The sequence below is a fragment of the Mustela erminea genome, chromosome 4 (assembly GCF_009829155.1).
Source record: "Mustela erminea isolate mMusErm1 chromosome 4, mMusErm1.Pri, whole genome shotgun sequence".
NCBI classification, from domain to species: Eukaryota; Metazoa; Chordata; class Mammalia; order Carnivora; family Mustelidae; genus Mustela; species Mustela erminea.
The window spans coordinates 143,183,478-143,211,383 of record NC_045617.1 but is presented as its reverse complement, the minus strand read 5'-3'; the positions used below and the strand labels follow the sequence as shown (position 1 = coordinate 143,211,383).

Here is a 27,906-nt window from a genome sequence, read left to right as displayed (position 1 = left end):
GGCGGGGAGGTAGGCCGGCGAGCTCGGGAGGAAGAAGGGGACCGGCGCCTCCCGCCCCCGGGGCTGCCCGCCAGCAGCCGCAGGGCGAGGCCACGGCGCCCGCTGGCGTCGCTTTCGCTCTCCGGGTCGGCCGGGGTTCGGGCCGGGCTGGGCGGGCCGGGCGGCGCGCGGGGCCGGGCTCCGCTTCCCCAGTTTTCCTCCCTCCCTCCCTCCTCCCGGGGCCGTCCCGGGCGGCCGAGCCAATGAGCGGCGAGAGGAGGAGGGCAGCGGGAAGCCGAGCGCGCGGGGCCGCGGCCCTCCCACCGCGCCCGCGGCCGCCGCGCCAACGCCAAGTTTGCGCCCCGGGAGTTCGCGCGCGTCGCGGCCCCCAGCCTGGTCGCTCGGCCGCGGCGAGGGAGGCGGACGCGCGTGCCTGGGGCAGCCGCCCGCGAGCGCTCGGGCTGGAGGACGGCGAGCGGGGTGGCGCGGGCCGGGGCCGGGGCAGCCGCCTCCCGAAGATGCAGGATGGCAGCGGAGCCGCCGTCCAGCCTCTCCTACCGCACCACGGGCTCCACCTGCCTGCACCCGCTCAGCGAGCTCCTGGGCATCCCGCTGGACCAGGTAACCGCGGGCGGCCTGGCGGGGGCGGGGGTGCAGGGACCCTCCTCCGAGCCACTGCGGGCGTGCGGGCTGGGGGGACATTTTAGCCACAACGCGCCCCCCACCCCAAGCAGACTTTATAGCTACACACACTCGACAGGTGGCCTTTTTCCTGACATGATGTTTTTGTCTTGTAAACGAGGAAAAAAAAAATTGGTATACCCTGCAAGACAGGTTCAAATGAAGTGGTTTTTTTTTTTTTCCCCCCTTTTGAGGTTTTGGGTTGGCTCGTTTCCTGTAACCAAGTTCTAAATGTGATAAATGAATCAAGTGTGTGTGTGTGTGTGTGTGTGTGTGTGTGTGTTTTCCATCAGCGTCGTGGAGTCCTTATTATTTTTAATTTAGATATCTCTACTTAAAAGATAAGCTTGATTAGTCTGTAAGCTCTTGGCCTGTTGGAACAGAGACTCGGGTTTTAGACTTTGGCGGTGAAACTTTTCAGATCTGAGGGTGACAGTTATGTTGTACCATGTGCGGTGTCCGTCGGAAAGGGGAGAGTTGCGCAAGGACAGTGGTTTTCCGAGGGGCTTTCCTTGACTCAGTGGGCTTATCCTTGAGGTCCCAGGCTCCTGGGTGAGTTCGGTTAGTGGGGGAAGAGAAGCACGTGAAGTTGGTTGGACTGTCCAGGAATTGTCTGCTACTATTAGAATAGAAAACGGCGGTAATTCCTGGTAAGAAAGTTGCCTGAGGGTTGAGACTGTCTTACTCATTTTCTTGTCTCTTTAGGTGCTGGAAGCTAGATCTGCTAGGTATTTCATAATGAGTCAGTAAACACACGTTGATTTAAATGGGATGGGGGGTGGGGTGGGCGGGCTGGCCCACTGCCTTCTTACTTGGTTTCATACTGAGTTTTGCTTCGGGTTCCTCCCTTTGCTTTTTAACTAGTGAATTTTTTTTTTTTTTTCTTTCTTTTCCAAATGGGAGTATACCCTCCCGCTGCCCTCTTCACTCAACATTCCTTCTGCAAGGAGGAAGTGAGAGCTGGCTGTTTGCCTTAGTCAGATACTGTTTGCCGAGCCATTCTTCTACCTGGCTCCCTCCAAGGATGCATGGGCAACTCCACCTCTCCCCAGCTATTTGCCTGCCCCTCAGTTGCAAAATCCAGAAAGCTAACAAATTGGGAGAGGTATCAGATGCTAGCTGGTGCTTTTGTAAATTACTCTTCAATTTGTAGTGAGAAAGGGAGAGACCCAGGGACCTGGGGAAAAGCAGAGATACTAGCAAATTCTTTTTCTCTGAAACTACCCTAATTCCCAGCTGAATTCCCTTAAGGGGAGTGTGTTTTGTACTTAACCCCTTCAGCCCCAACCCCACCCCCCATGAGAACTTATTTTAATTGCATTTTCTGTTTTAAGCTGTTTGGCGCTGCTCAAGAGGAATCTAGGGAGGCTTTTTGTCTGGAAAGGAGTAGTTGGGGGACCCCGACAAGCCTAGGAGGTGCTCTTAAGTGCTTTTAAACTGCATCTACCCCCTTCCCAGGTTCCTGGATTTCTGTCAAAGGAACCCTGTTTTTAATTTATAAGAAAAAGAATAAAAGAGCCTTCAGGACGTTTAAGGCTGGGAGAAAGGGATTTCTGGGAGAACCTGAAGGAGAAATGTGGGTGATCCGCAGGAAGGAGCCGGGGCGATCTCTTTGATCTTCCCATGGCCCCAGCAGCCTCCAGCAGGCTCCCATCCGAGAGTCGGTGGAGAGAAGCACGTATAGGGCAATGCCCCAGATCGCTCATTTAAGGCCTGGGGAAAATCCCAAACCATAAATAATGTGGCTTGAGGCTAAATTGTGGTTTGGGAATTTGGAAGCTTGAAGTGTTTTTCTCCCTCACGCTTTCAAGGGCTTTTTAAGGTCTTCGATGTCTTAGACCTGCTCTGCCAGTAAACTTCTTTTGTGTCTGCCTGCTGGTATTAGACGTCTCAGAGCCCCACTGTCCTCAGGGCTAAAATCAGATCTACATAATGGAGGTGGGAAATTTTATGTAGATATAAAATACTCCACATCTGAAAGGTCCTTCATTCAGGCAGGGTCCCAGCGGGCAGCAGAATTTAACTCAATGGGGGCGCCTGGGTGGCTCAGTGGGTTCAGCCGCTGCCTTCGGCTCAGGTCATGATCTCGGGGTCCTGGGATCGAGTCCCACATCGGGCTCTCTGCTCAGCGGGGAGCCTGCTCCCTCTCTCTCTCTCTCTGCCTGCCTCTCCGTCTACTTGTGATTTCTCTCTGTAAAAAAAAAAAAAAAAAAAAAGAGAATTTAACTCAATGGTTTACAATGAAGAAACTTAAATGAGCTACATAGAGGGATATGGGCGGCATTCAGGGGAGGTTCAAGTACCTAAACCTGGAGACAAAGGGGAAAGGGAGGGTGTCCTGTGGCCATCGCCCTAGGAGAGCCTGGTCGAGCCCCAGCTGGGATGCCAGTGGGAAGCAGAGCGAAAACCACAGCCCAACTCTTCATCCCACTGCCCTTACGTTTCTTGCCTGTTACCCACAGTGGTCAGACCCTGCCCAGGGGTGGCTGGCCAGGGGTGCCTGGGTAATGCGGTCTACAGGCGCTCCACCTCTGGCCCAGAACTTGGAATAGAAAGGTAGAGCCAGATCTGGAGGACAGTCCAAGGACAATAGCACAGTCCTTAATAAATGTTTGCTTCTGTCGCATTGAAGAGTGACTTGTTATTGGCCAGCAATATGCTAAAAACGATAAAACACGGACTTCTGGGTACTTAGTAGCTCTTCATATGTCACTGGAAGACACTGAATCTTGTCCCCCCCATCTTAACATTTCATGCTTATACTCGTAATTTCTGAATTGAAGGTGCTATCGAGAATGTCTTTGGCCTCTGGGTGTCTCCAAGTGGGGTAGCTCATTATTTGCAAAAGCTGAAATGTCTGCTGAGCCTTCCACATGACCAAAGAACTCTTTTCTTATTTTTCATTTGCTCCTTCCCTTTGTCTGTTCTGTGAGCTCCTGGGGAAAGCTTATGTGGGATTGTGGGGAAGAGTCTATAGTTTTAGTTTCCAAGGACTTTCCTGGTCTGACATCCTCCTAAAGATGTTACATGTAAAGTCTCCTCTTTAATTAGAAACGAGTAGAACACAGAATCCAGATGCAGAGGGTAGGAAATGAATGATGGCCTAGAAGCCCCCGCTGGTACTGCACAGATGAGTGTGTTGGAAGTTGCATTTCCAAAACCGCCGGTCTCTGTCTGTCTAGCAAGTGTGGCGCTCTGGTAACTGGTAGGAGTATTCAGAGAGAAAGCTTCACTTACCAGGATAAATTAAATAAGAACTTTTTCTTTCCCTTTTAGAGTGACTTGGAGAGCAAAGGATAAGTGTTTTGCCTTATTTTTCAAGTCATCTGCTCGTGCCCTCTCGACTTGGTTGAGGAGCGTGTCGTGATCTGCCTTTCAACTAACCATAGCTTTCAAAATTTGCAAGACTGATTTAGCCCCCGTAATGGATGGATGTTGTTGACCTTGTTGATTTGTGAGGTGTGCGGTCATATCCTAGGAGTTGTGAAAGCTGAGGAAGAAACCGTTTGCTGGCTTAAGGATTTTCCAGTTAAAATGGGAGGGGGGCGGGGAGCTCTGGATGTCAAGGCTGTTTGGACGCACAGGTACCCCAGACTTTTCTGTTCTTGCATGAAGTGTCAATTCAATTCATTGTTGAATTAGGATTCCTTGGGGGGAAAAATAGCCAGGACATAAGAACTCAGAAGATCATTTTGAGATTAAAGGAGCAAAGTTTAGGGACACCTGGGTGGCTCAGTTGGTTAAGCGTCTGCCTTCAGCTCTGGTCGTGATCCCAGGGTCCTGGGATGGAGTCCTGCTTCAGGCTCCTTGCTCAATGGGAGCCTGCTTCTCCCTCTCCCTCTGCTACTCCCCCTGCTCATGCTCTTTCCCCTTCTCTCTCAGATAAATACATAAAATCTTCACCAACCAACCAACAAACAAAAAAAAAACCCAGCAAAGTTTTAGGACAATTAATGTAACGTGTTACAGTTTAAAAGGCTTGGTAACGATGACCTGCTCTAAAGACCTGGCATTTCTTTCCTAATGGTGAGATCAGTAGTGAGTTTTGATGATTCCACTGGGGCCTTTGACCACACGGTTTCTTGCCTGGCCTGGAGCTTTTAGTCACCGGTTGGTTCCTTGTCCATGCTTGGAAAGCCCAAATGTCATGTTTCTTCTCACCTAAATCTTGCCCTAGGTTCAAAGCTCAGCTCACATTCCACACTCATGATTCAGTCAATTAAATATTTATCAAATACTCTTAGTGCCAGGTCCCCGGCCAGGTGGTAGAAATATGAGGATGAAAAAATCCAGGTCTCTGTGCCGGGAAAGCTTCTCTACCTTTGTCTCACCTTGGAGACAAAGGACCTGTGTAAGTCACAAGGGCTTTGTACTCAGGAGCTCCTGCCGGAGGTGACAGAGGTTGGTAGATGGTGCCTGGTGGAACCCAGAAGGGAAAGCCAGCTACAGGACAGGCCGGATTCCTGTCGAATTTACTCTTTACCTCCGACACGCTCCACATTTGACCCTCAGTAAGCATGACCTTCTATTCTGACCCAGCTTGCTGTGTGTATATGCTGAATTTCCAACTCATTTAAAGACTCCTGGAGATAGAAATTTTATCCCTCCTTGTGATCCAAGGAAGTAGTAGGTACTCAATGAATATGTGCCATTGGTAACAGATGTGCCAGTGATAATGATTTGCCTTAGCAAACTTCACGTGGAAGCTCGTTTTTATTTTTATTTTTTTTTAAGATTTTATTTATTTATTTGACAGAGATCACAAGTAGGCAGAGAGGCAGGCAGAGAGAGAGGAGGAAGCAGGCTCCCCGCTGAGCAGAGAGCCTGATGTGGGGCTCGATCTCAGGACCCTGAGACCATGACCCGAGCCGAAAGCAGAGGCTTTAACCCACTGAACCACCCAGGCGCCCTGGAAGCTCGTTTTTAAAGCAGACAGCAGATTGGCCTTTGTAGGGGGAAGGGTCCTTTGCCTACCCCACTCCTCCATGGACGCTGCCTCCAGGTTGTACCCTTGGGTTTCTGACTTGAGCAATCTTCTCCTCACCTTGGGGCTTTCCAATCCATCCCAGCTCAGGATGGGTGTGGACATATGGCAGGCATAGACCGTCAGCCCTGCAGAAAGCTACTTCAGTTTTCTTGGGGGCCTCAGTAGTTCCTGCAAAGTCAGGTCCACTCTCCCCTTAATCTCCCCGTCATTGTCTGATACTGAAAAGGATTGGCTAGCGGGAGAAAAATAATTTGGTGAGACTGCAAACACCTGCAGAGTTTCTGCTGTGTTCCCCAAGGATCACCTGGGTGTGTTGGGTTGTGATGATTCAAACACGAATAAAATGGGGCCCATCCTCAAGAATCTTGTCGGGCGAGGCAGGGACAGATAGGTCAACTGGTGTTACTCACGTGTCGTCCCCAGACCAGCATCAGCCTGGACACTAGGTAGAAGAGAACATTCTCTGCCTAGTGCCCCCCACCTGCGGCTCTGGGGGCAGGCACAGCCCTGGGTGGTTTAGTGAGCGCCCCCCACGTCTGAGAACCACGGCTGCACACAGTTAACTGGGAGACAAGTTATTGGAGTACAGTGGAGGCAGGATGGAGGGAAAGATCTACTCTGCGTTGTTGGTGGGTGCGGGGTGAGGTGTGGTCTTCAGAGAGCCTCTCGCAGGTGAGGAAGGGCACACGTGGGCCTTGCAGGATGGAGAATTCGTCACACACAGTGGCCAGGAAGAATGGCCCTTACAGAGTTGTGGACGAGTAAAACTGTGCTTTGTTCTAGAAACCGCCCACTGAAGCGGGTGGTGGGCTGCTGGGTGCAGACGGCGGGATCTGGGCTGGGGAAGCGGGCAGGGGTCACGTCATGAGGAAGCTAAGGGCTCTGGTGAGGTGTTTGCGTTTATTCTGCCGACCAGGTCTTCTGTAAAGGGCCAGAGGGTAGATATTTTTGGCTTCACAGGCCCTACAGCCTGTCTCGACCTCTCAACTCTGCTGTGGCACGAAAGCAGCCATAGGTAATAAGTGAGTATTGGCCGCACCTGTAGTCTCGTGAAACTTCATTAATGGACTCTTCTGAAATTTGAGTTTCCTGTAATTTCTTTTTTTATGGCTCTAGAAAATTATATATCCTCATTTTTTTTTTTTTTTTAAAGATTTTACCCATCTATTTGACAGTGAGAGAGCAGGAGAGATCCCAGCACAAGCAGGGGGAGCGGCAGGTAGAGAGAGAGGCAGACTCCCCACTGAGCAGGGAGCCTGACGTGGGGCTCTATCCCAGGACCCTGGGATCATGACCTGAGCTGAAGGCAGAGGCTTAACTGACTGAGCCACCCAGGCACCCATTTATGTCTATTAAAAAAAATTGAATTTAAATTCAAATATGCTGACATACATATTATTAGTTTCAGGAGTAAAATTTAGTGGTCCGGCAATTGCATATAATACCACGTTCCCATCACATCGGAGTTTCATATACTCTCTGATGCGTCCGAAAATTTTCTTCTTTTGATTGTTTTCAACCCTTAAAAAATAAAAAAGCTTTTTTTTTTTTTTTTTTTTTTTTTTTTTTGAGCAGGCAGGCCACATGAAAACAGGCAGTGGCCTGGGTCTGGCCCGAGAACTGGATTTCGCAGACCCTCGTTAGAGACTCATTGCCCTTAGAGTTTGGTGCAAGGACTATCATGAGAGTCTATGGCCATGTGTGTTTCTGGGGTCTGGCCCAAGCTGGGGAATGCAAATGTCAGGATAGAGGGGTCCCCCCACCCCATCCCCATCCCCATGATTCTCAGGCCAACGGAAATTTAGGGCCACTGCTACCATCAAAGAGAAGGCACTGAAAGACTTAAGTCGTGAAAGGATTTTCATTCTGTGACGTTTTGTGATGTTTTCATTCTGTGACGTTTTCGAAGGCTACGGGGACGGAGGAGGGGCGGGGGTCTGAGGCTGAGTGAGGGCGCAGGGGGAGGAGAAAGAGCCGCCCCAGGTCAGTTTCATGCATTGCTGAGTGTAACCAACCCCCTGAAAATCACACCTTTAGAGGCAGGAGTCTGTGCCTGTGTGTGATTTTTCTCTTTCAGCAGCTCCTTCTAGGAGCAAAAGTAAAACGGTTGGACGTTTGCAGAGAAGGTTGCTGGAAAGTTAGGAAGGAAAGGTGTTGAAAGATGCTGACAAGCACTTGGAAGGGGCGGGAATGGGAAGGGAAACAGCCTGAGCTTGCAGGGACGCTGGGGAGCGGGTGTCGAGGAAGGGAGGCAGCCGGGGGCTGGCGGAGTGCAAGATACCGAGGGAAGCTTTTCCGGGCAATGATGTAAGTCTGGGTGTGGACGTGGCGGGCGGGGGGGGGGGTGACAGTGGGGACTGGGGGGCTTTGGCAGACTAACTCCCAGAGCAGGTGAACCTGGGAATGGGAGCTGGAGGAAAAGGCTGTGTGGTAGCAAAGCTCTGTAGTTTAATAGACCCTGAGGGCATGACGCCAGGCTGGAGAGGGCGGTGCCTGTTCCCGGGGCTGCAAGCACCTGCTGGTCCCACACCTTCTCTCTGTCTGCGTGACTCTGGGGGGATCACAGGTTTTATTTAAGGGAGGTGGAAGGGAAAAAGTCTAAGGCAGCAAAGCAGAATCTGGAAAAGCGGTGACTGTCTTCTCTGTGCTCCTCCGGGGTCGGGGTCGAAACGGGCAGACACGTGCCTGGAGGCGGCCCATTCTCCACCGAGGCTAGGAGGGAAGGAAGAGAGCTGGGAGGGCACGGAGGGTTTTGGGGTAGAGCAGAGGAGGTCAGAGGGAGGCAGGGAGGTCGGCAGTGGGTTGATGAGTCATGGAGGAGGAGGAAGTTGGGAGCAGCAAGTGGGTGCGAGTTGACATGGGGAGCCGGGGCTGGGCACGAGGGTGGGGATGCCTGGCAGGCTTCTGGGCAGGTCCCGGAGTCCTCAGAAGCCAGCGACGGACCCTGAACACTGCGGTCTTTCCTGGGGCTGCACACTAACGTGGTGGAAAGTTCCTGGGTGGTTCAGGTGCAGGCTGATCTCGGAGCGGGGGGGGGGAGCCTGCTGAGCCTGAGCAGGTCCGAGAAGGTCAAGCCATCAGGTGCGTGGAGGGCCGGGCTCTTGAGCAAACTCCGATTTCCACAGCATTGAGAGGACTCGGCCGCCGGTGGAGTTGGGGGCTGTCCTCAGGCCAGCCCCGAAGGAGAGCGAGCCGTCCATTCTAGGGGACTCAGCGGGAATCCGGGAGTTGGGTGGCCCCACTGGAAAGCGCTGACCAGTGTCACAGTCTGGTTACTCAATCTGACAATAATTAAGGGGAGGACGGAGAGAGTGCAGACGTGACCATTACTTCCTGGCATTTTAAGCAGAGGCCTGGTGGGTCCTGAAGATTTAGCCTTTCTGCTGTGGAACAAGAGGTGGCTCGGCACAGCCTGGCCTCAGTTTACCTTTCTGGCTTATTGACACCAACAGCCTATCCTTGGGATGCTTGTGCTATCAGACATCCAGTCGGCTGCTCTGGGTCCATTATCTCATTTAACTGGTATGACCGCCCTGAAAGCTAGGCCAGATGTTTCCATTTAAGCAATGGGCCTACTGCGCATGAGTCACTGGCCGCAGTCCTGGGCTGGAAAGGGACCCAGGTGGGACTTGAACCCAGGACCGGACCGTCCGACGGCTGTGCTCCGAGGCACTGTGCTGCAGGCCACCCACCGCTTACTTCCCTGTGCTCCCTGCCGTCACGCCAGCGGACTGTTGATTTTGTGCATCTCAAAGGCAGTGTGCCTTTCCCACCTGCCAGCTTCCTGCCCACACCCTCCTTTCTCTGTGCACCGAGCCCTTCCCGGTTCTCATGTCCTAGCTCACCTCCTGCTGCTGCCCGTCACCCTGGTCTTGTCTCTGCCTCTGCTCCAGGGCCAAATGCAGAAAATTCTGTTTTTCTGTCTCTTGCATACCACGTGGTTCTACTTACTTTGATGTGTATTTGTCTTTCTGCCTGCCTGACTCTGGGAGGCTTCCTTAAGTAGCTGCTCATTAAACACCGTGTGCCGAAGCTGGGTTAGAGTGGGGATGCTGAGATTAGTGAGGTCTGTGTCCCCGGCCCAGCCAGGCACGGGGGAAGTGGGGGTTCCTGGGAGCTGCCACTATAGGAGGACAAGGGGAAGGTGCTGGGTTGGGGCTGCGTGGGACGGGCAGAATATTCCAGGAACAGGAAGCCGTTTCACCCAAGGTCCTGAGATTCGGCTGGAGAAAAGATGCACGTTCTTTGTGGCCAGTGACCGAGGATGAACCTTCGTCGTCTTGGTGTGCTTAGTACAGTGCAGAAATTTAATAAATGTTTGTTGAAGTGGAATTTTATTTACATTCTTGCATTGGAATGAAGGAGTAAATTAAGTTAAACTTGGGAGCTAATTCACTTTACCAACCGGTTAGGTCTGTATCTTGTTATTTGGAACGTGCATTTCGGTTGATGGGCCTAATTTCTTTTTTTCTGTTTCTTTTTTAAAGATTTTATTTATTAGAGAGTGAGAGAGAGAGCGAGATCACGTGGAAGGGGCGAGGGAGAGGCAGACTCCCTGCTGTGCAGGGAGCCCAGTGTGGGACCCCATCCCCGGACTCTGGGGCCAAAGGCGGATGCCTAACCGACTGAGCCACTCGGGTGCCCCAATAAGCCTAATTTCTGACACAGAAGTTAAAAGAAGGCCCAGTTGCTGGTAGCTGAGGGTCAGGCTTGGCTTGTTTAAATATAAAATTCTCTGTTCCCGTTTTCATCACCTGGGGTTGATGTGTGCATTCCTTGGAGTTATAAAGGCAGATACTAATGTCAGTTTGGGGCTGGCTTTCTCAGAATCGTGTGAACGACACGGGGAAGTCTCCTTTAGCAGCCTGTGGTCAAGTCCCATGTGCGGAAGAACACCGGAGAGTTTTGCAGCACGGCCTCCGAATTCCATTTATCAAGAAAGATTTCTGAAAAAGATTCTGTCCCAGGAGATACAATCTGGAAACATGTTTTGTAGCAGCGACTTGTAAAAGGAATTCACAATGTGTAATTTAATAACAGTACTTGGTGGTGTGCTTTCCAGAAGCTTTCTATTTTAAGTAAGTCCACCCTTTCAGTAAACAAGATAAAGGCGAAACTTGCTGCATTCTTATTAATGGCAATTTCTAGCAGTTTCGCCCGGGATCGGTGTCATCCCTGGGAACAGTAACTTCATGTCGTTTACACTGGTTAAAAATGTGTTTTGCTGAAAGACCACCATCCCTTTGAGTTAATTATTTTTCTCGAACATTTTATTTATTTATTTGACAGAAAGATCACAAGTAGGCAGAGAGGCAGGCAGAGAGAGAGGAGGAAGCAGGCTCCCCACTGAGCAGAGAGCCCGATGCAGGGCTCAATCCCAGGACCCCGAGATCATGAACTGAGCCGAAGGCAGAGGCTTTAACCCACTGAGCCACACAGGTGCCCCTCTGCCTAAACTTTCTACAGTTGTGAATGGTTAATCTTTTATGCGTTAGTAATATTGATCTGATTCAAAGGAGGGTTTGGAACACCCACGTCAGCATTAAAGCAATTTTAAGGGTTGCTTCAGTTGTTCAGATTTCTGTGCTGATAATGGTGGGGATTTCCCAATCTTCTTATTACAAATATTCCGTTCTCAGGTGTATTAACCAAACGACAGCTCTGAGCTGGGGTTCTAGTGCCATTTGTAAAAGAGCAGATAGGGGTGGGGTGGGGGTACATTTGAACAGTTTTTGCTCAGGTGGTTCTGACTTCTTACTTCAAACAAGGAAGGAAAGTGAGAAAGACTAGGGCTTGTCTCCCCCCAGAGCGCCCCCCCCCCCCCCCCCCGCCGTGCCTCAATCATCATGTGAAACAGTCAGCAGGGGGGTTCAGCAGAAGGTTGCTAAGGCCTAGAGGAAGTCGCTAAATTCAAACGACATTTTGCAACATTCCATGAAGTGGTTTAACTGTGAATGCCACTTTCTCTTATTTTTTTCCCCCCCCTTGGCATTATATTTTACTCTTTGTTTTTATTTAATTTTATTTATTTATTTAAATCTTAAAAATCATTTTGAACTCATTCATATTGTGCTTTTTCTTTTATGTAAGTACGGTTAAAAAATTAGTTTTCTGAGGAGATAGCTTATGTACGTAGCATCAACATCACAGAAAAGAGGATATAATGAGGGGTGCCCCCTCTCCTTTGCAGCTGCCTGGTTCCCCTCCCTGCTGACCACCAGTGGCATCCTTTCAAGGCAGGCTGAGTCCATGTGTACAGGATTTTTTTCTCAGTTTTTCTGATAGTGTACATAGTGTACAGCTCCTTGCTTTTTTTTTTTTTTTTTTTTTTTTAACTTAACAGTGGTCTCTTAGGGAGCGATTCATATCTGTATAGACAGAGCTTTTGTGACATTGGACTTCCTTTCTGCCCTTTACTGAGAGTTCTGTTTCTGTGCTTCCAGGAACAGCCTTGACCCTTAGCCAAGGCTGACAGTATTGGCGGTGGTGGGTGAGGAGGTTGGAGAGGGGTCTTTGCTCTGCTGGCACTGCCTCCTCTGTTTTCATTTCCCTAGGACTGTGGTATTAAATAGAAAAATCAAACTGAGTGAATTTAAAGATCGATTTGGCGGTATTCAGCCTTTCACGAATTGGGCAGTATCTCATCTACAACAGAAAGGAGCTCTGCCAACCTGTGGGAAAGGAAAGATTTTTAAGTGCAGAAAGGGGGAGGGGCAGAAAAAGGATATTAGCAAAGAATGTGTTGTTTCAGGCAAAGTCTTCTTCCTAAGGGCATCGGAAGGGTCTGTAGTGCTGACCAGGTAGTTCCAAGTTGATTGGTTTAAGTTTACATTCCTCGGGAGTTGAAACTGCCCTTAGGTTAGATGTTAAATCTTTGCTGATTGGGGCTTAGCACAGGTGGCTCCAATTTGGGCCTGTTCTCTTTATAACAATGGAGAGCACCTAGGGCCCCTTCCAGTAGCTACACGTGGTGAGGAGAGAGATTGGGGTTTATTTCCAGTTTCCCCTCAGATGGAGAGAAGAACGCTCTGGACTGAGGCATGAGAATATGAAAGATTCCTGCAGTCCTTGAGTCCCAGAGATGAAAATGGCTCTGCTTCTAACCAGCCAGGCATCGGGCGCACTTCTCCAGACCTCTTGGTATGCCCAGCTGCTGGAAACCTGTTTAGCTCCAAAGGTCTGTGATTGCAGAATCTTCAATAGTAGCAAGGAAGGCTTGGATTTACATCACAAAGAAACACTTTTTGAGGGTAAAACCGGCAAACAGAGGCTCTTTACTTTTCGCTTTTTAGTGGATGTACCTTAAAGGATTATACATACATATTTTACTTTCTTTTTTTTTTTTTTTAAGATTTTATTGATTTATTTGAGAGACATAGATCACAAGTAGGCGGAGAGGCAGGCAGAGAGAGGAGGAAGCAGGCTCCCCATGGAGCAGAGAGCCCGACGTGGGGCTTGATCCCAGGACCCTGGGATCATGACCTGAGCTGAAGGCAGAAGCTCTAAACCACTGAGCCACCCAGGCGCCCCATATTTTACTTTCTTATTTCTGCAAATGAATTGTGTGCATTTTGGTGCATGTTGTCCGAAGTGAGTTAATCCTTGGGGTTCTGGAATCATCTCTCTTTTCTCACCTCTGTTGGGGTGGAAGAAATTTTCTCGGCCCTTCACAGACCTTCTAGCTGGACTAAGAATCAGATTGACATGAGACAGGTTAATAGGAGAAAGTCACATTTAATAGTGTATGTACAAGGAATCTGCACAAACATGGAAATTCCAAAGACAGGCCACATGAAACCTCTATGACTTGCTGAGCTAAGGAGAGGGTAGGGTCTGGAGATTCAAAGGGGAAGACCATTAGCAGGAAGGTGAGGAGATGGTGGAAAAACAAAATTTGCCCTGGAATGCAAATGAATTTCTTAGGTAAAGAGGAATCTCTGTTAATAGCTCTTTTCCTGGCACCAGCTGTCCTTTCCAATGTACATTTAGGCAATAGAAGCGGAGGTAAGAGCTTTTCCTACACCTGCTGGGCTTTGATTGCTTTTAACTCGTAATAATTTTCATGCCAAAGTGGCACATCTTGGGGCAGGCTGCCCTTGACCACCACACCCCTTGTTAGAACAAGATCAGAATTTAGGAATGTGTGTGCTTTATTCTAGAAAAGTGATCATGTAAAGGAGAGCCGCTATTTCTTGTCCACTGGAGCTGCTGAGCTGTATGTCTTCCCTTCTCCGTTCTTCTCCAAACAATACATGTTCTCTTGTCTGTAGACAAAAGGGAAGCAAACAAACATTTATATGAAATTATATTCAGAGAGTCATCTTATGCAAATGTGGAGGAAAGGACCAAATGATTTTTAAATTTTTTTAAATGTAAAGTGCCTGTGATGTGGGAAACAAAGGCCCCCCCCCCCCCCAAAAAAAGTTAAATTTCCTTACTGCGTACAACCCATTGACAAGTCCTTGAAACAGAGTGACTTTCCTCTGGGAGCTCAGCTGCCTCGATGTTGACACTTTGCTAAGGGCAAAGGCAATCTTAGCCCACTCCCCCAGGATCCTGTAAGTCTACTTTAACATGTAAAAATTCCTTTGGAAACTTCCTTTATCTCTCTCCACTTCCTCTTTGCACCCCAAGATATCTGTTAGCAATCATCCTGCAAGCATATGGCCCACTGGTATACATCCGAAGGGTCTCATGACTAAGGTTTACTAGATGATAATAAATGACCTTTTCCTAACAATAGCTAGCCCCCTCAAGGTCCTGGGAACCTTGTTTCCAAAATACCTTAGAGGTTTGTGCTGTCCCCAACTCCTTCCCAACTTGAAAGTTATAAAGAGTCACTTGTCACAGCCCCAGTGCAGCTCTTTCTGCCCACGGGTCCTGTCCCCGTGTTTTAATGAAGCCACCTAAAGATGTGTCAAAAATTCTTTCTTGACTCTTTGCTCTGGACATATCACCCGGAGGTGGAGTTTACAAAAGGATATGGTAGTAGACCATCTCACATTTATTTTCATAATCTCCGCCTCACTGAGTTAACACTTACCTCAATTTTATCGTTAGCTTTACTAAGTTGCAAGACTTAAGTTGACTAATGTGGTTTTTATCTTTCTATTGAAGTAGTTGAGTGTCTTTAGACCTACCTTTATCTGATTGCCAGTTCGGTTATCTTAATTTGAAAGAAGGGCAAAATGTGGTTGTAAACTAAAAATAATCATTTCATCAAGATTTAGGGTGGAGCTCAATTTCTTCATACCAATGAATAATGAATTTTGAGTTTGCATCTTAGCTGGGTGGAATTGTAGAGAGAATTTGAAGACAGGTAATGAGCTATAAAACAATTTAGAAATTGAACACTTACAAGTTTTTTTGTATTTTTTTTTAAGATTTTATTTATTTGTTTGGGGGAGAGAAAGGGAGCATGAGTTGGAGGCAGGGAGAGGCAGAGGCAGGCTCTGCACTGAGCAGAGAGCCCGATGTGGGGCTCGATCCCAGGACCCTGAGATCACGACCTGAGCGGAACAAAGGCAGACACCCAACCAACTGAGCCACCCAGATGCACCCTGACTTATGAGTTTTTATGAGAGCTGGAAAACCCTATCTTGTGTACTTGGCAACCTTCAAACATTTATTAGAGTAATGTGTGTCTAGCTGGGGTCCTCTGTTGCAAAGCTTCCAGAAGAATTGGAATGTTAGAGAAGAGTGATGAAAATGGTCATAAGAACAACTTCACTTCACAATTATGTGGAGACTGCTGAATGAAAAGGAAAAAAAGCCACAGAGCGTGGAGGGGCCCTCAGTGAAAACCTTAAAATGCTGGTTAGGCGACCGGAGGTGAGGTACACCCTAACGCAACTCATTTCCCCCAAGAAGGCCTTAAACATGGTTGCCTCGGAGAGCTCCTTTGTTGTGTTATTTTGTAATTAGCCCTCGTAAGCTCTAGTGGAAATAACAAGGGTGTCAGCAGTATTTTAGGAAATGACTTGCACATCTTTTAAAGACTGTCATTTGCTTTGTCATAGATGGAGCACAGTTTTTAACTTTTTGTTTTGGAGTAATTTTTGATTTACAGAAAAATTGTAATGATACCCCAGGGAGTTTTTATTTATGCCTCAGCCAGTTTTCCCTGGGGTCAGCGTCTTACATTACCCTAGTACATCTGTCAAAACTAAAAAAAAATCAACATGGGTATGTAACTATTCAATACATAGAATTTATTAAATTTTCGAATTTCACCAATTTTTCCACTAATGTGCTCTTTTTTTTTTTTTTAAAGATTTTATTTATTTACCTGACAGACAGAGATCACAAGTAGGCAGAGAAGCAGGCAGAGAGAGAGGAAGGGAAGCAGGCCCCCTGCTGAGCAGAGAGCCTGATGTGGGACTCGATCCCAGGACCTTGAGATCATAACCTGAGCCGAAGGCAGCGGCTTAACCCACTGAGCCACCCAGGCGCCCAATGTGCTCTTTTTTATTCCAGGAACTGGTTGGTAACTTGCAGTTCACCCAGTTGAAGTGTACAGTTCAAAAAAATTTTTTTATACAGTCACAGACTTCTGTACCCATTGTCATGGTCTAATTTTGGAATACTTTCGTTCCTCCTGCCTCAAAGAAATCCCCATTTCATTAGCAGTTCCTACTTCTTCCCAAATCCTACCTCTCCTTGTGTCTCTGCACAGCCCTTGGCAACCACAAGAATGTATTCTTTCTCTGTAAATTGACCTATCCTGGCTGTTTCCTATAAATGGAGTCATACAATGTGTGCTTTTTTGTGACTGGTTTGTGTAATTTTCAAGGGTCTTTGGTGAGTTTTGATTGGGTGCAGGCTTTGTTGTATTCTAACTGTGGGGCTATTTTGAGACCCGGATTTAAACTACAATCCTTTTAAGCAAATCTGGGTTTCCTTCTGCCAGGGCACCTGGGAGCACTCCCAATCCAGGCTTACTTAAATTGCTTTCCTGCTTTGGATTTTTTTTTCCCCCTTGGCCGTACAGGGCATGTAAATTTAGGCCTCCAAACTCATTCTCAGGGGAGTCTTTGTACATTCTGTCTCTCCACCGAGAGTTGCAGCCCATATAAACACATCCCACTGTCTTGGCTGTGGGAAGAGCACTTTTCCCTAGTGAGGGGTTGCCTTTCAGGAGTTTAAGAGCAGTCCTGGCTTCGAGACATGTCTTTGCAGCATAGAGTCTCCATTTCTTCCTCCCACCTCTCCTTTCTCAGCCTGCTTTGTCTCTGGTGCCTAAACTCTAGACTCTTGGGAGCACATGCCAGCAAAACATCTGATTTCTGCTTTTTTGCATTTCTGTTTTCTTGCATTTCTGGCTTCTGAGGAATTTTCTGACTTTTCCACCAGTTCAGCTGAGTGTGAAAATGATCAAGCACGTCAACATGAGCTCACATTTAGCTTAATAAATACAGTTGGTTTGCATGTAGGAATATTTTCAGGTGTGTGTGTATTCAAGAGTTAGTGTATACACTTTTTCCTTTCACTGTCAGCTGAAAAGGTCTGTAGGGAGTGACGATCCATTAGTAGTGAGTACACTTGTATGCTGAGCTTGGTCTCTAATACCTTTCTCTAGAACAGAACAAAACAAAACAAAAACAAAGCTCCTAGTGATGAGACTATTTCAGATTGACATAGGAGGGGTCCCTGGGTGGCTCAATCATTAAGCATCTGCCTTCGGCTCAGGTCATGATGCCAAGGTCCTGGGTTTGAGCCCCACATTGGGCTTCCTGCTTGGCGGGAAGCCTGCTTCTTCCTCTCCCACTCCTGCTTGTGTTCCTGCTCTCACTATCTCTCTCTGTCAAATAAATAAATAAATAAATTTTTAAAAATGGACATTTTTTGGAAATGAAAGAGCTTTGAACAACAAAGTAAAGAAGCCTTAGATTATGGAAGTATAAGTTATTGATCTATAATCTATAGATTATAAACCCAAGTATAAAGCAAACATCAGTGAGTTCATGCTGATATAAATAATTGAATAAGTAAATAAATGAGGGAAAATAGACAAATCTTGCAGAAGAATTCCAAATAATCCTCTTCCCTCAAGGAGGGGATAGTATAACTTCCCACTCCCTGGGCGTGGGGCATGCATCGTGACTTCTTTCCGAAGAGGACCGTATGGAAAGGGAAAGTGGGGGAGAGTAGTTGGACAATGCAGGAAGTTAATAAGCCTGACCTTAGCCAGGTGACAAAGGTCAGCATCAACAGTGATAATTATATCTGTAGCGTGTTACCCCCTTAATATGGTGTGGGGAAAGTGAAGCTTCCATCATCTTGCTTTCCAAAACCCGTAACCCTTGTCTAATTATGTCTAATGACCGGAGGAGTACTTCTCAAACCATCAAGGTCATCAAACCCAAGGAAAGTCTGAGAAACTGTCATAACCAAGGGGAGCCCAAGGAGATAGGACAACTAGATGCAGTGTGGGTTCCTGCACGGGATTCTGGGACAGAGAAAGAGCATTACATAAAAATTAAAGAAATCTGAGTAAAGTGTGTTATTTTAGTTTACTAGTCTATTACCGTTGGTTCCTTAACTATGACAAATGTGCCATAAGATGTAAGGTGCCAGTGACGTGGGAAACTGTAGGTATATGGAGTCTGGACTGTCTTCACAATTTTTTTTTGTAAACCTAAAACTTTTCTAGAAAGTAATGTTTATTTAAAAACTGATGCTTTTTATTTTTATTTAATTACTTATTTTTAATTCCAGTGTAGTTAACCTACAGTGTTACCTTAGTTTTGGGTGTATAATATAGGGATTTAGTAATTCTCTGTATTACCGTGTACTCATCACAAGGGCTCTCTTACTCCCCCCTCACCTGTTTCACCCATCTCCCACCCTGATGCTTTTTGTACTTAAGCTAGGATTATCAGTTCTGCTGTAGCTATAAATATGGAACTCCCCGTATTGTCAGAAATGGAAGTTGGGACCAGTATGGCTTTTAGAGAATTTCTTAGTCAGAAACATGAAAAGAAAACATGCTATTACACTGGGATGTGTTCGTGCTTTAGAGTTACTTTTTGCTTTAAGGTTGGATTTCTGAAAATCTTTGTGTGCACCTAAGTCACTTCCAGTAAAGATGTGAAGGACTTTTGGTTCATTCTGAATCCTCAGGCTCCTCGTCAGGTAATTTAAATGAATGAATTGTTGTTCCTTAAGATAAATATTTTTCTCCCCATAGCATCAAACAACAGAACTCCTCCGCCCCCCTCCCTGATCAGAGCTCTCCAAAAGATGGTTCCTCATTAAGTTTTGACCTTGCGGGGTACCTGGGTGACTCAGTGGGTTAAGCCTCTGCCTTCAGCTCAGGTCATGATCCCAGGGTCCTGGGATTGAGCCCCACTTTGGGCTCTCTGCTCAGCAGGGAGCCTGCTTCCTCCTCTCTCTCTGCCTGCCTCTCTGCCTACTTGTGATCTCTCTCTGTCAAAAAAAAAAAAAAAAAAGTCTTAAAAAAAAAAAGTTTTGACCTTGGAAGTGCTATTCTGCTTCTCACTTCTCCATTCAACAGTACAAGAATCTGTGAAAAATCTGCTCGTAAGGACTGACGGAATACTAGCTATGTAGTGTAGACTGAAGTTGGGACCATGTTGTGCAGTTGACATTTGGGTTTCCTCTGAGATCTGTCCCGTGAACAGACCGGGATCTTCGGCAGCAGGAAGATTGGGGAATGGACTGTGGGCAGCTGCGTTCTGGGCTGAGAGCTCATAGTTGTTAGACATGTACTGGGCAAGCCGTCAAGATGTTCTGAGCCTGAATCCTGGTTCATAAAATAAAGCTAATAATGCCTACAGGAGGGGGTTGTTGTGAATATCAGATGAGGTAGGTGACCCCGGGGAAGGTGTTAGCTGACTGTTCGGAGACACAGAAGTGTCCTTTGCTGTCATTTCCCCATCGCCAGCTCTGTCCCACTTTTGAATCTAATGGAGAAGAACGCTCGTGTCACAGTGCCGACCTTCAGGGAGCGGGCGTGGGTGGTGTTCGGCTAATGTCTGATGCATAGGAAGAAAACACTTTGCAGATGCTAGGGGAGGAAGGAATCTGGATTCTTCAAGGCTGAAAAGATGGGACAGACGAAGTAAGTGAGGATACAGGTGACAGGTGGCAGCAAAGCTTTTTTTTTTTTGCCGGGGGTGGGGACCATTGTGAAATGCGTGGGTGGTGATCTAAGCTGATTCATGAATAGGTTTTGTGTACCTAGGAAGTGGGAAAGAAACTTTTTATCTAGTAAACATTGCTTATCAACTGAAAGGCTGGGGTTGTTAGTTTGGGTGTGTTCGTAGCCACCAGAATGGGTTTGCATGTGGGAATATTAGGAAAGTCACCTGTGTTCTAAAGCAGACGCTGAGGCAGTATTTTATTTATCAGACAGGTGGGTATATAAAAGATACAATTTCTTTCTATCTCTTCTGATGAAAAGGAAAATACGGCTTAAGCTCCGAGGAGGTATATGGATCACAGATATCCTGATTCTATCATCTGGCAATATTTCTACTTTCAGCTTCTGGACTTAGTGCTAATCTAGCTATAAATAGAAGTTTTTACAATGAGTGCTACTTACATACTGTGTTAAATAAACTCTCTGCACGAATTCTCTCACGTAAGCCTCACAACACCTCCATGTGGCAAATCATAACCCCCCCCAACCTATCCCCCATGGAAAACTGGGAAAACATATGTGACTTGTGTGAGATCCCATGGCTGGTTAGTGGTACAGCCAGGATTTCGAGCCAGGAATTTTGGGTTCCAATGCTGGGCCCTTATGCACTCTTGTATTTTTTTGTCTAAGGGTGTGACGAGTAGCCTCAAAGCTGGAATGCTTAGGAGAGTATTTGGGAAATCTGGGAATGAACTAGAACACAAAGTTTGCCAAGTGTCCCATTTGGCTTGTGCAACAGGGTGCCGTGATCCGGAGAATAGATTTTGCTCTCTGGTCCATAACAGGAGATACTATGCGAGGACCGGTGATCCCCATCTGCTCTGTGCTTGGGCAGGCACAGCCCCACAACCCCGGGTGTTTCATGCTGGGTGTCAGCTTTTAAGAAGAACGTTGGGAAACTGAGGTATGGCTGACGGAAGGCGAACAGCCTTGTACCTAGTTCACATGGGGATCATTGAAGGAAGAAGGGGCGTGTAACTTAAAGAAAAGGCTTACGTATGATATGATCATGGTTTTCAGATATTTGAAGAATGTAATTATGCTGTGTCCTCAGCAGAATTAAACTCACAGGACACAAACTTTAGGGAGGTGGGTTTCCATTTATCTTAAAGTTCGCTATTACTGAGAGTTGTGTAGATAAAAGAATTGATGACCCTTGGAGCTCATGAGTCCCCCGTCCCTGGAAGTATTCAAGCAGAAGCTGTATGAGGATTATTCCCATCATCAGGAGCTATGCCCTTCCTTTCTGTTGTCCCTACCTGCAGACCCTGAGTCCTATTTCTTACCTGCTGCCACCGTACATTTTTGTATTAATTGACAAAATAAGTCAGTGGTTTAAGGAGCAGCCTTTCTCTGTGGGAATTTAAAGATCACAAGATCCGTAAATGTTAACCAGCAGAATAGTTCGATCAAATCATGGTTTTTTCAAGCTGTGGAACCATAGACAGCTATCAGAGAGAATGAAGGCAGATTTGAAGATGTCCGTCACATTGAACAAAAGGAAGTTGTTGAACAACATGTATATTATGATGTCTTATCTCATTTAAATTGAAAAAAAAAAAAAACAAAAACAAAAACCGAAATGCGCTTTTTCTTTCTCTCTCCAGTTGTGGAATGATAGTTATCAAAGTGTAGCTCATGGTCACAGTGACCTTGACCTTCCAACATTGGGAGGACCAAGGACACTTTGAAATTTTTAGATCTCTATTTAAAACAAAACAAAACAAAACAAAACAAAACATAATATATTGGCAGTTAAAAACCTCGAAAGGAAAGAGTTTTAGGACCTGGAGGAGTGACATAGTTTTGTGAAGTCATAGTGTGCTGTGGTGGTTGCTTTGGGGCTATCCCAGTCACGAAGCCCGTAGGCTTGGGGAGAAAGGTGTTGGGAGAGGAAGAGGGAGTTGTCACTCACTTGGGAGTCCCCGGGATCTTGGCAAATGGGACTGCACTGGGCAGGAATGAGGAAACTGGACAGAGGTTGACTAACAAGGTGAGACAATGTGACTTTTGCTTGAGCCATATTAAGATGAGGGCAGGATTTCAAAAATGAGATGTCCTGAAGGGAAAGTGAGCTGTTAGCGATCAGAGCCAGGAAGATGGAGGTTTGGACATCACCAGCATCTGAGGGCAGACGAGGCCAGGAAAAGACGTAAACTTGGAGGGGAGGGGAGAGCCGAGACCGCAGAGACTTGCCCTGGCCAGTGCTCCCACTGGGCATGCGTGGAGGAGCCGGGAGGGGCAGATTAGGAAAGGGAATTTAGACCAGTAGCTTGGAAATGGGTGAGGATGGAATCGGTGTTGCAGGGCCCTCAGGTGGGAGGAAATGGACATCTGTGTAGACCAGTCATGAGAGCAGTCTGGTGACTTTGGAAGAGACCAGAAAAATGGCAGGAGCGATTAAGGGGAGTTTGCTCATTTCTTTTTTTAAGAGGAGAGTCGTCCACGTTTGAAGACAGCAGCGAGGTTGAGACCTGGGGAGAAGAAGCTGATAGATGTGGGGGGCACCCAGTGGATTAAACGTGAGGCCGTCAGGTCAGCTGAGGACAATGACAGAAGTTCCCTTCTCTACCCAGGACGGGGATGGCAGTGGGCTTGAGTTATTTCAAGGTGGAGACGGGAAGAAGGTGGGGGCTCCTGCTGAATAGCCTTGGATTTTTGCATCTGATTCTTGACTTTGGCTCGGGTCATGATCTCAGGATCCTGGGGTTCAGCCCTGCGTCGGGCTCTGTGCTCAGCAGGGAGCCTGCTTGAGGCTTCTCTCTCTCCCTCTGCCCCTCATGTTCTCTTTCTTTCTCTCTAAAAGAAATACATCTGGAAAAAACAACAACAACAACCCTAATTTATCAGTATTTATTGTTCAGAAAGAGTGAAGTGGACGGGAGCCATCAAAAAGGTGGGATGGGCTCCATGTGTCCAAAAGACTTAGGGCATCCTAAGGGCTAAGGCACTCGAAGGCAGTTCAAACTGTCTGTGTTTTATGGCACTTAATTCCCAAACAGTGGTCACTATCTGTATCACCCAAGTGGCTTTTTTTTTTTTTTTTTAAAGATTTTATTTATTTACTTGAGAGAGAGACAGTGAGAGAGAGCATGAGCGAGGAGAAGGTCAGAGAGAGAAGCAGACTCCCCATGGAGCTGGGAGCCCGATGCGGGACTAGATCCCAGGAATCCAGGATCATGACCTGAGCCGAAGGCAGTCGTCTAACCAACTGAGCCACCCAGGCGTCCCCACCCAAGTGGCTTTTTAAACACAGGGATTTCTCCGATCATTAGGAGTCCCAGTTTCCCAAGAAGTCCCAGTCTTAGCCTACCGTGTCTCGTTCCTCCATGACTCCAAGGAATCTCTGACTGCTCCTCAGTCCCTTTTCTCTGGGTGCTCTTCCGGTTCACAGGGTTGCCTCTAACTCAACGCTTCCTGTGGTTTCCCATTTTACTTTTAAACATGGGGAGAAAACCAGTGTTCTGTTAAACTTTTTCCCTTCTTGACCTGACCAATGGAAATGATTCTTATTCTACTTACTCATATTAATTCCTCCAGGAGCCTCACTCTTAGTGAAGTGAGTCTTTCCTTCCTTTTCTTTGTTGGAGACAGAGATGGCTGAATCTCTTCTGGTTTTGCAAATTAATAAAATTTTTTTTTTTTTATTTTTTAAATGAAAATTTGGAACTATTTTCGCAGGGGAAGAAGAAAGGGTGCTCTGTGGGACCACAGCAGAAACTTGCCCTGGAGAGCACTTGCCCGGAAATGTGTGTGGAAGAGCCATTTAGATACTTGTGCTTGTTATATGTTACATATATTTTGTTATGGAACTTTCCAGACGACCCTAACGATAATCTTATTTCCTTCCTCCTTTGACAGACAAGATCTAGGCTCACTGAGATTACATGACTTGCCCAAGGACACCCAGTGAGCTAGTAGTAGAAAAGATTGTCTCATACTGACGTCCCTGTGCTTTCCAGTATGGCATGCTTATCCCTTCGTTCATGTCTTCAGAATGAATAAATGTGTCCATGGTAAGAAGGCTAGACCTTTGAATGAAATGGTTCTTGCAAATGGAGTTGTGGGCTTTTAAACATTCCAAACAGCTTTGGAATCCTCTTACACCCTGGGGAAGACTTTATGTTAATATCTGAAATGCGCAAATTGTGATGGATGGTCAGAGATGTTTCAGAGGAATAAACAGGTTATTTTTATCCCAAAGATGTTTAAATTTGAAGTAAATATTTCCAAACAACTTGGTACATAGTTTTATGACCCTGTTCACAGGCTGCAGGTTTTGCTTAAAGCTCAATGGCTTCTCCTTGGCTTTCCACGTGTCAGAGTGTGGAACTTGTTCAGTTAACTGGAAATTAATCATTGGGAATAATTCAAGGCTCTGTGGTTTTTCTTCGGAATTTCTGGTTAGTTTATTTACTTTCAGAAGTAGATGGCTTTTTTCTCATGTGGTTTTCTGTTCTTAAGTCCCAGACCCAGTTAGAGTTTAAAACCCTTTATGTTGTCTGAGATGTATCTTTGATAGAATGTTCTTGTTTGTGCTACTTCTTCAACGAAGGATATGGCCCAGGGCACTGCCTCAAGCCATGGCAGTTCAGGCTGGTGTCTTCGGACTCCAGATTCAGAGCAGGAGCCAGCCAGGAAAGAGTTTGTGCAGTAAACTTGTGTCAGACAGCCAAGTTCTTACCCATGTCCTTCCTTCCTTCCTTCTAGCCTCTCTTTCTGCTTCTCACTCCCTCACCATGGGTTTTAGGAAGGGTGATGAAAATCAGGGCACGTGGATTTTTAAGTGCTTAGGACTGGAGAGTGAGGACAATGGGAATGGTATACCAGAAGCACCATTGGAGATGAACTACCTGCTGGTGCAGCCACTATGGAGGACATCATGGATGGTCCCCCCAAAACTAAAAATAGAACTACCCTGTGATCCAGCATCCCTCTTCTGAGTATATACATGGAGGAAATGAAGTCACTATCTTGAAGAGCTGTATTCACGCCACATATTCATTACAGCATTATTCATGATAGCCAAGATGTGGAAACAGCCTAGGTGTCCATTGATGGATAAATGGATAGAGAAAATCTGAGACCTAGATAGATGGATACTAGATAGATAGATAGATAGATAGATAGATATTGGAATATTACTCAGCCAAAAAAGGGAAGGAAATCCTGCCATTTGTGACAACATGGATGAACCGTGAGGACACTGCTAGGTGAGATGAGTCAGACAGAGACAAATACTGCATAGTTTCACTTATGTGTAAATCTAGAAAAGCTAGATGTCTATAATCATGTTGAAAATCTATAGATTCTTGTTCTGGCGGCAGAGGGTGCTGGGGTGAAGAGGGAATGAATGAATGGTATTCCTGCAGATGCCGAAGCATCCAGCAAATTCCAGCCCTCTTACCCCATTTCCTTCCTCCTAATAATTTATTGATCTGAGGCAGTAGAAAAAGGCAGGGAGTCAGACACAGCTGTATTAATTGCGTGGGAGACCTTGGGCAAGTTACTAACCCTCATGTGTTGGGCACTGTCCTAGGTGCTAGGTTTACAAAGATCAGTAAAACTCATTCCTTGCCTATAGGAAACTCAGACTTAGTTGGAATATAGGCACACAAACAAATAATTGCAATTACATGTGGCAATTAAAATATTAGATACATACAGGTAGTGCAGAGGTAACATAGAGACAGACGCCTGCCCATCCTGTGTGTCCAGAGTTGAGGTGGGGAGGGAGAGGGGTAGAGAGTTGGGGGTCAGGTGATGTTTGGGGTACAGGTGTACTTAAAGGCTTGGGAGAGACATGGCTGGATTCTTCTAAGCAGTTCATTTAGTATGGGATGGGTTGAGTAGCTACAGGTACAGATGAATGGCTCATCACAAAATTTGGGGAGTTTTTTTGTTTTTTTGTTGTTGTTGTTTTTGTTTCTCGGTGGAGAGGATTTAGCTCTGCGATGGGAAGTATCTTCCTGTTCACGTCCAAAGTGAAGAACTAGAGGAGAGTGCGTGTCGTCACTGGGCCACACGTCTATGTTTCTGCAAGGCACCCCTGGCTGGAGAGCCTGGTCTTCTCCACGTGCTTATGGTGGCGAGGTAAAGAGATAAAGAGGTAGAGCCACTTTGAAGGACAACCTTCGGCACAATCCATGAACGCTGAACAACGCACATGATTGACACAGCAAAATTCATTTCTCAGTATCTGTTCCCAAACGTGCACAAGCAGGCACAGGAGGAGATGCTCACCAGAGCAAGCGCTAGTGAGAAACTGGGAGCACCCGCGACGTGTCCGTCAGGAGGGGAACTGCAAAATAAACCACGCTCATTCCACATCGTGAACTACGATGCAGCAGGTTAAAAAAAAATAAGGCAGTTGCTGCATGTGGACTCATGGAGTTTTCCACGACGTAGCTCTGAATGGAAAGAAAGCAGGTCATAGAACGATAACTACAAAGGGGTACCTACTTAGGAAAAGGAAACAGAAGCCCGGATCTGTTTAATGTAAAGAAAAGGTCTGGGGAGACAACGCTTCAAACCGATACCTCTGCGAGGATGGGAAACACTGGGGTTGGGTGTTAGAGGAATCAATAGGAGCTGGTCCGTGATGTTAACAAAAAGTATTTTTTTTAAAGATTTTTTTATTTGTTAGAGAGAGAGAGCGAGAGAGAGCGCGCATGAGCAGGGAGAGGTGGAGGGGCAGAGAGTGGGAGGGGCGGGCTGGGGAGGGCCAAGCCGACTCTGCTGAGTGCTAAGCCAGACACGGGGCTTGATCTCATGACCCTGAGATCATGACCTGAGCTGAAACCAACAGTCAGCTGCTTAACCGACGGAGCCACCCAGGCGCCCCACGTTAACACATTTTAAACCAAGGAAAAATTACCGGAGCATTACACGCAAAAATAAACTTCAGGCTATTTTTGGTGCAGTAGATAAACTGTTTCCCAAACCTGCCTGAAGATGGGAATGGCCTGGAATGCTTGTCAGAAAACCCCTGGATTCCCAGCCCTAAGAATCCATATATTTCATAAGCAACCCAGAGGATCCTACCGGCAAAGTTGGGACACTAGAGCCAGCTCTCCTGGATATTACTCTGGAATTTCACTTTTCTGGGTGCTTCTCAGCCTTGTTCGTTTAAATGAAGCAGGAGTCACTGCCCAGTACAGCCCCCTGCTTGCTTTCTTCCCTGGGGGGTCAAGGGGAGTAAGAGAAGACCCAGCATGCCTCGGTCCATCTCCAGATCTAAAATGTAGAAGTAATGGCACCATCTGTGCAAGGTGGAGACCTGGCCCGAATGTGGGGAGTCTTGGAGACACACAGGGAGTAGTGATTCATTTAGGGATCGAGTTAGCCATCAGCCTGGGCTCAGTGACTTCGGGTCCTGCTTTCCAAGGGCAGTTCTCATTCTTGTTTGCTTTCCTGCCTTCGTAGGTCTCCAGTCGTTGGTTGCCAACATCTTCTCTCTACTTCTTATGAAGGACATCACTGTAAACAGTGTCCTGCCCTCCGCCTGTGCCCCCAAGCCCCCTCCCCACCTGCAGGATGACCACGGATGCTTCTGGGGGGTACCTTGCCAGCAGCAGCTGACACTATGGTCACAGCTTTTCAGGGTCTTGTTCTGAGCTTTGCTGATTAGTCTAGAATTTTGATTGATGTTTGGGAACTTACACTTGGTTGGGCTCACGGATGGACACCGACCAAACCAAATGCCTTTTGATCCATTCCCCATGACTAATACAACTGGTTTGCAGGATGGAAATACTGATGTTGGGCAGTCATTCCATTTATATCTCCTACAGGACGCTTTCCCTGCAAATTCCCATAAGGAAAGGGCGTCAGCTGGGGAGGGGGTGCGGCATCATAGTCATGACGACGTGGACCCAGGGGCACCATATGACTGTCCCTGGGTTGGCTGATTGTGGTACCTGTTCACCCATAGGGTGCTTACGTGCTCAACTTGCTTTTCTTTTTCTTTTTTTTTTAAATGGAATCCTTGCAGACCTCCCCTTTCTGTAAATACATTATCTTTTCTAGGTAGATCATAATACCATGGAGCAGATTATGGTTTGCTTTGGTGACATTCCAGCCTCAAGGACAGGGC

At 46.9% G+C, this 27,906-nt stretch overlaps 1 protein-coding gene across 2 annotated transcripts in view; it reads left to right on the top strand.

Moving 5' to 3' along the window:
- Positions 1-309: 309 nt before the first annotated feature.
- Positions 310-27,906, top strand: part of MBOAT1 (membrane bound O-acyltransferase domain containing 1) — a 109,698-nt gene continuing 82,101 nt past the window's right edge. The window contains exon 1 of one of the 2 annotated variants that reach the window (XM_032341212.1): positions 310-600. In XM_032341212.1, coding sequence (XP_032197103.1) covers positions 505-600 — 96 coding nt within the window. In that variant the 5' untranslated portion in view covers positions 310-504. The remainder of the gene's footprint in view (positions 601-27,906) is intronic. The other variant, XM_032341211.1, reaches the window with a different exon arrangement.